The 15,850-nt window shown below is 39.4% G+C and overlaps 1 protein-coding gene across 1 annotated transcript in view; it reads right to left on the bottom strand.

Moving 5' to 3' along the window:
- Positions 1 to 161: 161 nt before the first annotated feature.
- Positions 162 to 15,850, bottom strand: part of LOC119190941 (adhesive plaque matrix protein-like) — a 61,618-nt gene continuing 45,929 nt past the window's right edge. Inside the window, exon 2 of the mRNA XM_037444482.1 lies at positions 162 to 4,171. Within this exon, the coding sequence (XP_037300379.1) occupies positions 1,262 to 4,171 (2,910 nt within the window). The 3' untranslated portion in view covers positions 162 to 1,261. The remainder of the gene's footprint in view (positions 4,172 to 15,850) is intronic.

Raw genomic sequence — 15,850 nt, 5'->3', positions numbered from 1 at the left:
GTTGGTGGTATTTCTGGAATCTTCTTGTTGATCCTATTTGACGCTGGCGTGACGGAGATGAGGATATCATCGTACTCGTTCCTGGCTGTAATTATATCCAGTTCGGCAACCTTGTCCGATCTTCTTTCAGTCGTTGCGATTTTTTTATCGTCTAGTATATCGTTCGGGTTAAACGGTTTGAAAGATTCACCAGAAACTTTGGGAGACCATCGACTGTTATCGGGGTGGACATATCTCGGTCTGTTTATCGAGTAGTTGGATTCCTGGTCTTCCGTTTCTTCAGATTCCGGCTTCTTATTATATCTTTCTGATAATCGAGGTCTATGACTATATCTTGTGTAAAGAGGGTTCTTTGTAGTTGTTGTGACCTCTGATGCTTGCTCCGGTTTATCCGTAGGTTTCTCAGTAGGCCTGCGACCCTAAATCTGTTTTAGCTTCATAGGTTCTGCGAGTAGCAGAGGCTTCAGTCGACGTCGTTGTGTAAGAATATGTTGGTCGCCTGCGGCGAAATGACCGCGTTTAGTCGTAACTTCCTGAGAACCGGATGATATGCTGCTAGGTTCAGTAGTTGGTTCTGGTTTATAAACTGGATGCTTGTAATCTTGGACTTCAGGTCGGGAATGGACTTGTTTTGTCTTCAAATCAGCCTCGATTTCTTCTATGCGCATTGTGGTTCGTCGTCTATCGTAGGCTGGTCTATACGTTACTGCTGGAAGTCTTCTTCTTTCTGTTTTTGTTCTCGAAGATTCCGTAGATGCTTGGTGATACTGTCTTATGACTCCTGGACGAACACGCACTCTGTTGTACGACGGGGTTGTTTGTACAACATTTTCTTCCTCCTCGTCTTCAACTTCGTGTGTCGTTTCTTGCGACACAGCTCTAGTTACTTCAATGTCAGATGAAGTCGTGGGTTCTTCTTGTTTTACAGGAGACAATTCGTCATTTATTGAGTAGATAGGCACGTTTTCTTCTGTCACAGGGCTGGCTGTTTCAGTAGCGTAATGATTAGTTTCAGGTTCTTCTCTTTGTGCGGATGTTGTTTGAGCTGAATAGCTGTCTTCTCTTTCAGATACAGCTTCATTATATTCTACTACGTCGGGTACAGTTGGTGTCGGACTACTTCTAGAGTGATAGATATACTCTTCGTTACGAGTTGAAGGTAGTTTAGGCACGTAAGGTGTTTCAGTTTGTGCAGTCGCCCTTGACGTATACTTGGGTATAAATATATCATCCTTGGTATCACTTTCAGGTAGCTGTTGAGTTATAGATGCCTTTTCGTTAGTGTAAGCATTTTCAGTATCATAAGTCTCAGTAAAGGTTCAATATTCCTTGTTGAGGATATTCTTGGCGCCGGTTCTGTTATAGCTTCGATATCTACGGTGCTGGTCCTTTCCATCAGTGTCACGGGATAGTTTTGGTGTAATACGTCTCTTTGGTAGGCCAAGTCTTCTTCTTTGCTGTTGTGAGTTTTAACTCTCCTATCATATAACTCCTCATTATCTGTAACTTTATATTGAACTCTGCCTCGTGTTCTGGTCCGAATGGTCTTGGTAGTACTTTCATAAGATTCAGTCGGTTTTCTAGTAGGCTTTTCGGTCGTTATCTTATTCGGTTCATATCGTTGTCTGGTCGGTAAGGGTCGACGTTCTCTTAAAGGTTTTCTAGTGACAACGGGTCTGGATGTAGATTCGTTGGAGTCAGATCTAGGGGTTGTGTATCGTGGTCGCCCGCGGCTACGAAGAGGTCGTCTTGTTGTTGTAGTGGTAGTCGTTGTTGAAGTACTTGTGATAGCTTCTTCTTGATTGTAATTTGTTTCGTATTGATTGTATTCATACACCTGCGAAGGATCAACTTCGGGTGCATTCTGTGAATTTAATATCTCAGTCTGATTCTCTTGTAAAATGGGTTGTTGTGTTTCTACATTTTCTGTGTTGTCAGTGGGGATAACAGTATCTGTTGGTGGTTGGTTGTATTCAGAGCTCGCTTCACTCTTGGTTGTATAATCATTTGTGTTGTAAACTGGGTATCTGGAATGTTTGATGTCAGTTTCGTACTGTATTTCTGGGCTGTAGTTTTGAGAGTAATTTGGCGATGCCGCCTCTTGTGGGTACGTCTGTTTCTGTGTTACCACTTCTTCTGTCTTAGGTGGCGCAGGGGATGTTGAAATGGGATTCAATGTCGGCGATGGCCTGAACTCTGGCGTGCGTGGAGTAGCTACTGGCTCCTTAACGTCGTCAAAGTAGTTGTGATAGTCCAGTGGCGTACTGAAATGGAATGCTTGGTTGATAGAGTACGGGTTATGAGTTTCTAACAGTTGACTCGGATATGTCGATGGCTTCGTTGTTGTTGTTCTCGTCGTAGTTCTCTGCGTTGTTGTCGTGGGTGGTGGCGTTTGCTTAGGAATGTATTGAGCTGGTTCCTGAGGCCTGTATTCGTTTTGTGGGAACTTATTGAACTGATTGTATTCTTGAGGGGCATTGCCAATGAAATAGTTACTAGGTTTCTGAGGCACGGTTGCCGTTTCGGGGAACTTTTGAGGTTCAAGAGATGACACCATTTGCGGCTCGAAAGAGTAGTAGTTTGATTGATAATTGGTTGGAGAGTATGTTTTCGGTGGTGAGGTGCTGTAGAAACTGATCGTGGGCTTTTGAGTGACTGGCTTCTGTTCCCTGTAGACTTGTCGTTGTTGTTGCGGAGGAGGTGGTACAGCGGCGTACGAGTTCGGGATCACATTCGGTACATTCGCTTGAGTCGTTTGTGGCTCTTTGATCTGTGAGTTGATTACTACTGACCCAACGTGGGGGGATGGGAACGGAATCTTGGCGAATCCCTGAGGAGTGTTGTAACTCAAAGGCGCCACGAAGAACGGCAGTTGCTTGAGTTTCTTATCGCTATTCTCTATGTTAGATAAATAAGGCAGCTCGAATTTTACGTAGTTTTCTGGCGGCACCAAAGTCGAAGGACCGATGAACACATTTGGAGCATTCAATGGATTAACAGAGTCCAAAACAGCTATAGTGTTGGAACTCTTTAGAGATGACAGAACGTCACCAACTTTCATGTGACTGTTTTTATGGGTTTCTTGGGACAAAAATATAGCTAGAGGAGGCTGATGGGGCTTCAATTTCTTCGGTTTGGGAGTAGTCGGTGCCGCAGTGGGGTAAGGCGTGGTTGAGTATTTTGGTACTTGGTCGAAATCCTTCAATTGCGAATTAAATTCTGTGAAATATTCCTGTTCTGATAATTGTTTTTGGACCGGGGTTTGGTAATCAGTTAACGCTTGCTTTAAGGGATTCGGTCGCGGCACGTTTTGCGAGTATAAGTCCGTGTTAACCAACTGAGGTGAAGATATCGGGCTTCTGAAGTTGAAATGACCTCTATTCAACGACTCTATCGGGACGTATAGTAACTGCACCTCTTCCTTTTCGGACCTCGGCACGTTTTGACCCTGAGATATCGTTTCAATTTTAGGTTTCTCAGCATTTTCAAACTTGATCTTCTGTAGTGATTGAGGTTTCTTCTTCTGAGTATAAACGTATTCGTTGCTAGCGTTTTCAGCTCTGTATCCATCTACGAATTTTGGAGGTTCGGGCTTTATTTTAGCAGCTTGGTTTCCAGCTGGTCTTGGCTGAGGAGCAGCAGGCAAGGGTTTAGAGTAGGTCTCGTATTTCACGGCCTGTGGCGCGGGAATAGCTTGAGGTCTTGGTTTAACCTGCGGAATGTTATCATACGTAAACGGAGGCGCGACGAAGCCTTGGCTCAACGGGAAGTTCGATGGGGATAGGCCAAATCGAATGCTTTGTCCAAATCCCTGATCAGTCAAATAATTCTGCGGCGCTGATGGTACCGACGGCACTGATTGAAGATACAACTGTCTATTTGCTGGTGAATTATAGAATCTGGTGGGGAACGCATCTTGGCCAAATCCAACTGGTCTGGACACTTCTGGGAATGGGTCCGTGAGTATCCTTGGTTCTGCGACCGCTTGCCTCTTGATCTGGGGCAGCGGGGTGGGGTCTCTCTCAACTGGTCCCGACAGGGGCACCCAGTCGCTAATGTCTGATGTGTAGGAGCTGATCTGGCGGGACCACCTGGTCTGCGCTTTGTGTGATGACGTCACGGCTAGCAGCGTGAGTAGGTATGCTAGGCGAAGCATGATGCTGTGCGCCATCTGGAATGAGAAGAAAGGATGATCAGGGAAATGTCACTTCATAAAAATATTATAGTATACTAATTGAATGTTGTTTGGATCACTCTTGCGCCGTAATGTCATTGCTCGTCCGACCCCGTGACCTCGGCTCGCGAAGGTGACAAAATAATGAGACGGTATAAACAATAGAGATTACATACCGCGTGGGAACCTGCATGATCCCACACAATATGCCTGTTATTGTATAATGCATTGCAGAAGGTAATAAACAGATGTATCACCTCGTCGAATATCCTAATATTATAAATGCGAAAGTTTGTGAGGATGTATGTATGTATGATTGTTCCTTTTTCACGAAAAAACTACGGAACGGATTTGGATGAAACTTTACAGTATTATTGGTTATACATCAGAATAACACATAGACTACAATTTATCTTGATTATGTGTAATTTGGTCATAATATAACGATACATATCAATTTGGAAAAAAACATTATCCTGCAAAACTCCTTCACGCGGGTGACGTTGCGAGCAAAAGGTATTTTATAAAGATTCACGCCTTTTAAGTCCTAGGGGTAGCCAAAGCTGTTATCACTCGCCAGGTTTCATTGAATCCTATGTAATGGAGAGCGTATTTGTAATTACAGGACATAGTTCCAGACTTCGGGCTCCTTATTCTTTAGCATAGGACCTAATATGGTAGGTCACTCCTGATAAAGGAATGCATTGTACGCATGCATATTTATAACACATAATTTCATTGTAAGAGCACGATGTTTTATATCTTCTATATATATAAAAGAAAGTGATGTTAGTTACATGATTTATAACTCAAGAACGGATGAACCGATTTGGCTGAAAACCTTGGTGGAGAGGTAGCTTAGAACCAGGAGACGGACATAGGATACTTTTTATCCCGTTCCCACGGGAACAGGACGTGACATAAGACGTGGTATAAGAAAGCAAAATTTGGTATAAGACCCTGGGAAGGTTATAGGCTACTATCCCGGGAAAATATATAGTGGGACTTTTATCCCGGAAAACTCTTTCATGCGGGTGAAGCCGCGAGCAAAAGCTACTTATAGATATTAATACAGTTTTCATCGATGTATTGCTAGAGGTCTAATTTAAAATATAGGTTGCATTGTATCCCGCTTTATATAGAAATTATTGGTGCCTACTGCTGGTGGTAAGATATATTTAACATCCACACGAATAGTGATCACCGTACACAAGGTTTTAAAACCCGCCATAGTGGCCCACGTAAGTGTGTCGCGTTCCGGGATCAGCCTGTGTATATCTAGTTCCAACAGGCATAATTGTGTCGACTGTCTAAGGGTAATCATCTCTCGTCATTCGACATTCCATTGGAGCCCACTACTTACAATCAGGTGCAGTAAGGTTACTTGTACACGTATAAGAAATATTACCGGTAAGCGACTTCTTTTAATAAAACCAGTACAGACGCGTAACTTTGCATTATCGACGAGCATACGTGTTTACGTAACGTTGCTTTTTCGTTCATTATGTAAATCCTGCGGAATTCAAAGAGTTATTGTTATGCCGTGTGACATTACGTTTATGTAAATAAATGTTGAATTTGTTGTTTCAAGTGGGTTCCATAGTCACAGAAGGAATTTATAAACAGCATCACGCTTTTCTTTTAGGGGTCGACGTCGAAACACTCGTTGCGTTAGATCCTTATCCTACAGAAAAAGGGGGTGGGGATTGTCTGTGGGGGAAGCGTATTTACCGTACACAAATCTACATAAAACAGATCCTTCAACTAATTTACTGGTGGTAGGTCTCTCATATGTGAGAGTCCGCCTGGGTAGGTACCAACGCAATGTCTATTTCTGCCGCTAAGCAACAGTGTGAAGTCACTGTTGTGTTCCAGTTCCAAGGACAAACTGGCTGCAAAGCCAATGAAGAAGTAACATCTTATGTCTCAGGATGGTGAGTGCAGTGGAATACCAAATAATACTTTGTAATTCAAGGTGTTGGATGGTGTTTCTACTATTTATGAGCGGTCGTATGGCTTACCATCAGGCAAACAGCAAGCTCATCTCGTCATTCAAAGCAATAAAAAAAAATATATATCAACTGCAGATCTAATGGAATAGAACTCTTAAGAACTTTAATATCTCTTTCGCAATTGGTAAAGATGTGTCTCTCAGTGAGTGTAGTGACCAATGTTATTAACCATAAATAGCTTTCTTTGTGGTCTGGAGTGAAAACCAGCCACTTTCACTTGCGGATATCTACAGAACTGCTCATAAACATTTTTAATCAAACTAGTGGATATTTATTCGCTCGGATAGCGTCAGTATATATAATAATAATAATATCAGCCCTGTATATATACTTGCCCACTGCTGAGCACGGGCCTCCTCTACTACTGAGAGGGATTAGGCCTTAGTCCACCACGCTAGCCTAGTGCGGATTGGTAGACCTCACACGCCTTTGAAATTCCTAAAGAGAACTTCTCAGATGTGCAGGTTTCCTCACGATGTTTTCCTTCACCGTTAAAGCGAACGATAAATTCACAAAGAATACACACATTATTTTAGAAAAGTCGGACGTGTGTGCCCTTGGGATTTGAACCTGCGGACATTCGTCTTGGCAGTCCGTTCCACAGCCAACTAGGCTATGGCCGCTTAGCGTCAGTATACGAGATGTATAATCCTCCATAGTGGCCTACGTAATGTAGCGTTTCTCGGTTCAGCCAGTATATTTAGAAAATGTAAATCAACTGTCGAAGGATAATAATTGCACACATCAATCGATATACTATCAGGAATCCACTCCACATAATTATTTACAGTGGACTTTGTCAAACAAGAAATAAAAAAAGTGAGCTGTGAGAGTGTCTCACAGCAATATATATTATAGTTGCTAAGACACACTGTTCTTTGAAAGAAATTTGTAGTCAGTGTAAATACTGGGCATTTGTTTACGTGAACGGAAAGTGATCTCACTGCACCTGATGGCAAGAGTCCAGTAGAATATCGACTGACGAGATGATTACACCTTGGTAATCGACACAATTAAGCCGGCCTGTTGGAACCGGATTTACACAGGCTGATACGGGAACGCGACACTTATGTAGGACATTATGGCGGGTTTTAACACCTTGTGTACGGTGGTCGCTATCAGATATAAAATATATCCTACCACCAGCAAAGTTGTGAGGTTTAATATCTCATGCTTTAGGATAAAAAAAATTAACACCGTCATGACATATTAAGCAGATATGGTAATAGTTTCGTCTCCTATCACATCATGGGATAGATAGACACTTCCTTTCAACATTTCTGTATGATTAAGGAAGCTATATTCTAATGTCTAGTTACAATCGCTGCGTCGTACAATCACTTCTATCACACTATTAACACTGAGATGATATAGGAAATCAAGTGAAACACAAATTGCTTTCCCGCCAATAAATAAATAACAAGCGGAGTAAGGCTTGTCACACACGTGCCAGTTCGACGTAGATACACAATATCCAGCTCACAAAATGACACTTTTGAGATAGTGAAGATTGGAGTTTAAATCGTATTTTTGCTCATTGATATTTCTATTTATATTTTGTTAATAAAAATTTCAAATTAACAAATTTTGACTAAGATGTTCTTACTAATGAAAAATATAGCCCTTATAGAACTAATTTGGCATACTCGGCTCATTTCGAAAATGTTCATACTGTGGGTTGGATCGTTTTTGCGTATCTACGTCCAGGTTGTCATTATAGAAGCCGTCTAAACAGACAATTGAATAGAAATGGCCAAGTCGTTTTTCTGATAAGTGTAGCAGCCATGGGCGTCGCCAACATCATTTGTGTAGTGCATCTCCTATCTAGACACTATTCTACATAATATTATCATAAAATTATTCTGTTATATTATGAAATTCAAATCGCGCGGTATTTAAATATGCTTTACCATAATAAAACCTCTATAGCCGATAGTGCCCATTGTGTCAGATTTATTGAATGACAATTTTTTTATGATTAATTTATTTCCTTCAAGTACATATACTCTAGCACCCCCTTCCCGGCGCCCAGTAAAGCATCTGTACGAACTTCTAGCTGTACATAGTTAGTACGCCGGTTAGCGGGCGGGAAATAAACCGCCAAATGTTTAAAAAGTAATATATGGGGCCCGTAATGGCATTTTATTACACATGCCAATAGCTCGGGTTTTGCTATTTGCAATGCCAGTGTTAGTTGTATATCACTAGCCTTAAAGTAGTGTAGAATGACATGCGCGGCTGAGTATCTCGGGCATTGCCTTGCGTTGCGTGGATCGGAACGTAATGCGCTCAGCCGGTACAAACACTACGTTTCGTTTTACGTAATTTTTTATATAAGATGCATTAATAAAATAGATAATTTCATTTATTTGTTTCGAGATTGTTATTTAATAAAGATAATTACTCTATAATAAAAAATAATATATATTTATTTGCCAGCGTGAAAGTACTTTCCTGGAATATGAGTATCATTTTGAATTTTTCCTGGTTATAAAAAAGTCTAATATAAATCTAGGTCTGGTCTATCTTTGTACGTGTGTTCATCCGATATCCGTGGATCAATTTATGTGTTTTCTATGACAAAACATCAAGGATCTTACGTAGTACGCTACCACTAATTTAGTCACAAAAGCGGCCTAGAAGAGGCCTGAATTCCTGGTATGATAATATCATTCCTGTATCATATTATACTGTCCTGTTGGGAATGGGGTCCTCTACTACTCAGAGGTATTATTCCACTACGCTGGGCTAGTGCGGAGGACTTCACATATGTTCAAAATCCACAAGGAGAATTCTTAGTCATTTTTTTCACAATACACATGTAACGATATTTCTGAGCTTGGGCTTTGAACCTACGGATATCCGTCATGACAGGTCGGTCCGATAATAACTAGGCTATCGCTTCCTCCTGGTCACTAACAACTAGCAACTGCGACCAGCAATCAGTTTACATACGCAATCACAATACTGTCGCAGTATTGCACTACTTCGGCTGTTTTAACAAATATGTAATTTTGTAAGTGTAGCGTGCTCGTGCGATTTGAATAATTGTTTTTGTAATCTGTCCTCAAGAACTTGGCAATTGTAACGTTCTAGATTCGTATTATGATATTGTTTTTACAAAATTTTTATTGTTTTATTGAGTAACATTTTACAGACAAAATAAAGTTACAATTACAAAAATGGTAGTCAGGTTGTACGTTTGTTTTGTTCAGAGTAAGATTTCTGGACGTTCGAACACTTTCCTTCTTTTTGGTAAGCCCCACTCCTTTCCCTTCCCTTTTGTATTTGGTGGTTAGAACTCATGCTGCCTTTTGCGCTGAAGACGTTCTTTGGTATGCGACATAGTTCCATGAGTCCAGTTGACTATCACGTTTGCACATCTGCACTCTTGCGCCTGAAGCAATTCTTCTGCACTCGGTCTTCAACACCGAATACACGCCCATGCATGAGGGACATTTGTCGCGGCCATAGGCACACAGTTAAGTGTATACCTCACGGTTACTAATACACATTAAGGCCTCCCTTCTCCCCTTCTCCCATTCTAAGAGTTTTCCTTATCCTTTCCCTACACTTCCTTCCCAGCTATCCGCTCCCAACTTTCCTCCAGGGCCTACAGTAGCTAAACCGGGGGTCTCCAGTACCTCATTCGCAGGTTTCCCCCGATATTGACTGCGGGGTCCGATACCCAAAATAATCTGTACTCTGTATAATCGCAAGCCTGTTTCATCCGATCACATGACTAGGTAAAAGGGATCGAGTTTAGGACGCCTTTCATTTGAAAGGCATCATCCTTGGTTTGATGGCTCCGGTGGCCCAGTTACAATAAATAATGACAATTTCGTGTATCAAACGTTAAGTGACATAAGTTTCGTTTTGTATGGTGGGAGGAAGCCCAAATAATCCCCCTTTTTATAATGATTTCATATTTTAGACACTGAATTAAAACTGTTTATATTTTTATCGCGGATATTTATATTATTATTTTATCCTGGCGTTTGAAGACTTTGCAGCCTTCAAGGTTACAGGGCAGACTGAGGTGTTCGTCATCCGCTAGTTAAAGTTACAATATCTACCTACATTTTACGATTATATTTTTCTTATTGTTGACGGTCCGCGCTCACAATGTCTTGTCCCCTTTTTTTAAACCTATTCCTTTCCTTCTTAATAGATTATAATTCCGTACTTGATTCAGGAATTATCGGTGTCAGCAGTAGAGATTACATCAGCTGACCATCTTGACGTCGCGAAACAAAATCTGTTCCATTCGTAAGTGATTGATAACTCAGATATTTCCTCAAAGAAAGTTCTGGAAGGTAAGACAGCCTGTTGTAACTTGTATCGGCCGCGTCAAGTGTCGACACACGACGCCCGACTTCCTACAACACAATGCACCACATAAACACACTAATGATAACATTCTACGAACTATCGTTATACGATATTTGGATGTCCAAGGCAGGGTTTCACGAGCTCCGATGAAAACAAAGGAATATCGTTTGTGTTACATACAAGTTATTTTTTGTGTCGACTCTACTTAATAGTCGGTATAGCATTGGTTCGTGTTAATACATAAATACTTATCTATATACTACTAATATTAAATGCGAAAGTTTGTGAGGATGTATGTATCTTTGTTCCTCTTTCACGAAAAAACTACTGAACGGATTTGGATGAAACTTTACAGTAATATTGGTTATGCATCAGAAAAACACATAGGCTACAATTTATAATGATTTTGTGTAATTAGAGCATAATATAACGATATATATCAAGTAAGTCGGAACAAATTTTATCTCGGAAAACTTCTTCACGCGGGCGAAGCCGCGAGCTAAAGATAGTCCTTCATAAAATCATGGACACAACACGTAGTAAGTAACAAATGCTATGTAGATCACACGTCAGATTGACGTTCATCAACGTTACAATAGAGTAATGGACGCCAGCAAAACCAGAACATCATAATAAATCAATATAACTTATAACCAAAAATATATTTTTTTCGGGATAATTTTAACATCGTATTTTGTTTTTTTTTTCATTATGTGTTCGGTAATGGCAGCACATAACGCTACTTTCTTTTTAGTAATTAAAAACTAGTGATGTAAAATAGTAATTAACTTTGTTTATAATCCAGAGGAAGCATGAAGATAGATGATATTTCTATATTTTGACATGTATAACCTAATCAACGCGTGAATAGAAAGCTAAGTGACCTTTCTCTCACGTTATTTATTAGAATTTACATCATTATTTTATGGTTATTAGATATCGGATTTAATGGTGAACGGCATTAGAGGTTATGAATTAATTACATTACCTAAGATGGAACGGAGGGCCGAACATATCTTATTGCACATAAAATTTAAATTACACTGCAGGTATGCCTCCTTTTGCTCGGTGGCGTAGTTTTACTGCATTCGCGGTACGGCACGCTCTGAGGTCCTGGATTCGAAACCCGGGTCGGGTAAAGTGATATTTGGGTATTTTCTGCTCAGTATCAGCCCGGTGTCTGGAATTTGTGCCTGGTGATAGGCTATCTCACTATCATATCATGGGACGGAACACACTTGTCTTGACCGAAAAGTGGGTGCTCAGGTTGCACCTGTTTGGAGGTAAATGCATGATGTGTGTTTGGTTTTAGTTTCTTGCTTGGTATTTTCCTTTTCAATATTGGCAGCGCAGCGCATCTGTTTCAATTCAGTGGGAGTTTGTGAATTTAGTACCTATGATTTTGCTGATCCTACATTTTTATTTCTTTTTAAGGGCTGTAAGAGTACTAACGCAAATACAATATCACTACATCACTGGTGGGCTTCTTGACGCCCTCTCACAAAACACACATCACCTCTTTATCCTCACAAGGGTAAGCAGAATACTAACTTTTCGCTAACAGTAGGTCCATTGTGTTAAAGCTATTGGTTAATCTGCAAGAGTTAGATGTTTCATAACCGAGTAGTTAAATTTAACAAATATTTTATGCAACAGATATATTTATTTTAAACCGATTAACAATTATTACGAGTGGTGTAAGACGATTGTAAATTGTTACAACTTGTATACGAAATATTTCATGTGTTGCGTTTGTGTGTAAAATTGGTGTGTTGCGTACGTTTTTCAAATAGGTTTGGGATCTATTTCAAAAGTTAATGGAAAGAAGATGGTATCTTTCTTAATGATTTTATATTTTTACGATTGTTAGACTTTGACCAATACCTCAGTCCCCGTGACCATGAAGGCTGCAAAGTCTTCGAAACGTCGGGAGAAAACTACAATATTAAAAGCCGCGATAAAACTGTAAAATAGATTTATTTCAATCGTATCATTCTTGTTAAATTTTCTCTTTTATATTTTAAAAGGTAAAGGCAAAGGTTTTTAGCCATGCAGCTTATGATGTGTAACTATTTTTCGGAGATGGCATATTAATTTTCTTTAAGGATGACTCTATAGAAGCAATGGTATCCATTGAGTTCAGCCAAAAGTAATCTTTTAATATTATGATATATTGTCCTCTCCGCGTTTCGTCGGAACACGGGCGGACAAACATATCTGTTTTATGTACAACTTAACAAGTGAAAGTTGGATGCTCAAGCTGTTAACTTTAATGATATTGTTCCGTATCTTTACGCTGTTGGCTAAGAGGGTCGGTAGATATTTATAGAATTTTGTTAGATTTATTGACATGATGGGTTTACCAAATTAATTTTATTCAATAATGTTTTAAAGGACCACGCATCAATGATATTATTCAATAATATCATTGACGTATATTCTAAAGCCACGAACGTCCATATAAACTATTTGTTCAAATTCTGGAGTTGGAAATGAAGTTCGCTGCAGCGCTAAAACATCAATCCTCGTCTAACCAAACTTTAAACATGCAGTGCTAAAGCGCTTTAAATAGAGTATATGTAAAATGGCAACAAATACCGGATTGCAGTACACTTCAGTTGAACACAGTGAGTGTTCGGAACGCCAGATCGAGTACGTGGTCACAGTCAATATTGACAATCAATACTATAAACAAATCGATTACAGCTCGACACGCTTTTGCCTACCGCTAAAAAATTATGCATTGAGTTCAATTAGTAAAACCGGGCATCGAACATCGGACCGCATTCGTCGCGACCACTGAACCGTGCGCATTATGTATGCTCTGTAACAGGCCGACGACCCGACAAGTGCACACTATTTCGAAAACCAATTCGCACCGATTTGCATTTCCTTTCGCGATGCATTTAGAAATACGTGGACGTAAATATTGTTAGTTTATGGCTTAGTTTAAACCAATATGCAATGCTACTGACGGGTTTCCTTTTTTTTGAGAAAGCGGAAACCAATTCTATACACAAAAATATCTACAGGTTGATTCTACCTTATTTATGCCACCATATACAGACAAATAAGAACTGATTACTTTTATGTGGGCATACAATAGGGTACCGGACTCATTTTTGTACTTTACTATTATCAAATATTTACGTAATATAAATTATAAAAAAGAACGAAATATTAAAATCCGGTAAAAAATCAACGAGTTTTTGAATGTCGGTGGAAGGGGTAATTAACAAGAAACAGAATAGGGACGAAATACCCACATTTGACGTCATCGGGAATTACGACGCGTACGAAAGAAAGAGATGAAGCGATATCCCCTCAACGCGCCCACTTCTGCACGTTACAATATTTGAAATATGAATTACTAGCCTATTTATAAACCAATTTTTATGTAGTTTTCGCAGGAGTGCTTCTTTTTCGTATTGTTAACCATTACATGTAGAATTATGAACAAAATCAAACATACGCCGGTTCCCTATTTTATTTGGTGCAGTGGGGTCATTGCTATGGATGTATAAAAAAACAAAGCCCCTGTAAGCGCGAGGCCCTGGACAGTTGCATGATATGCCTCCTTCTAAAACCGCTTCTGTTCTTGACACAATTACTTTGTTAAAAGGATATCTATGGCTGATCCTGGAATGCGACTCATGTGGCTTACTATAGGTGGGTGCTATCCGGGCGGATATAACCGTTATATACCGGAAGTCCCAAATCGAATCACATGAAGTATTGTAATGCTCTAGTAAGCCGAGTAACGTGGTACACGCTCCGCTACTCGTGGGGTGGGCAGGCGGCTTTCATCGCTATTACCAAAGTGGTAAGATGAGTTATTGCCTGTATTGGGAGAAGAGAGCGTTGCGTTGTGTTTTGTTTATTGGTGTAATGTAGTTTTGTATGTCTGAGACTAATATGATGTAGTGTGAATTTGTCAATTTGCTCTTCAAATTAAATTATTGTTCTGGCCGCGGCTCTGCCTGCCTAAATATCTTGCAATAAAATTCTCATATGAACTTTAGGTTTTTTACGATAAAATATAAATAGTCTGTATCATGCTTAGACCAAAATGTATAAAAACAATTTATGGTTTTACTTCGTGATGTTATTATAGACAAAGAGATAGTACACATCTAGTTAGATCCATACATATAACCTAGTTAATTTTAAACAATAATCACCTTTATCAAAAACACAATAAAACCTACCGCACGACATAGCTTCTGGTATTATCAAAACACTCTACATTCCACAGGCCATAAAATATTACGTGAGAACATTACCCGCAATGTAATGGACGAAAAAATCTCCTACTAAACCAACTCAAACCGTTTTTGACCGCTCATAACCGGTCCGAACCGGACCGGACCACTCTTCCTGTCTTTTCACTTGTTTTTTTGTGAAACTAGACGAGTTTATGGTGTGTAAAACTTGAATCCAAGCGTGTCTTATGCCTTGGTGTTAAGGTTCAAATTATTCGTCAAGTTGTGATTTACGTCGGTGTTTTATGATTTCTTTCTCTACATCGGACTTTCGTTTTGAATTCTAGCCGTCTGATGTATTCAGAAATTATGTTTTATTTCATTATTAACAGTGAAAACGATAAATAAATATGTAGTGTTGTTGTATTATTAAAGCTTGTGTTATTACTAACTACTGATTTCAAGAAACGACCTCAATTAACTTCTGATCAATAAGAATCAACCCATCAAAATAAGTTATATCACACTTTATTCCAATAGGTCCATTTAGGCTAACTATTGGATTATTTACTGAAATCTTTAGTATGATATTTAACTAACATAGGCAGACGAATGATATACTTTATTTGCTTTTTACTTCTAAATTTTGGATGGTGTCGCTACTATTGGGCAGCCGTGATGTTTACCGTTAGGTGGTCATATTTTTATATGCATGAAATCAAGAAAATCTGCTGTTTATGTAAGAATGCAAAGGAAACTTGGTGTCAAACTGTAGTGCATTGAAAATATTAATGGAACAATAAATAATCAAGGCTCTCCGAGAAACCGGCCTTGGGATTTCGTTTAATACATTTACTGTGCACAATTACTGGCGGGAATGTGATTTACGAATAATTCTAAAAATAACTTTTAGGTCTTTATGAATTTATACTACCAAAATGTTCCTTATTAAATTGTCTATGTAAGAATGTTGGTTGTAAATTAGTATGCTGTGTACTTTAGCAGATATATGGAATCAACAATTTTAGCGGCACTTTTGCTATGAAATTAATTAAACAATATCCATATAATAATAATCAAAAGGTTGATGGAAAATTGAATTTTTGATATGTACTTTAGGAGGAGATGGT

Source organism: Manduca sexta, chromosome 5 (assembly GCF_014839805.1).
Source record: "Manduca sexta isolate Smith_Timp_Sample1 chromosome 5, JHU_Msex_v1.0, whole genome shotgun sequence".
Classification (NCBI taxonomy): Eukaryota; Metazoa; Arthropoda; class Insecta; order Lepidoptera; family Sphingidae; genus Manduca; species Manduca sexta.
The sequence above is the reverse complement of the archived record's forward strand: the minus strand, read 5'-3'. Positions and strand labels throughout refer to the sequence as shown.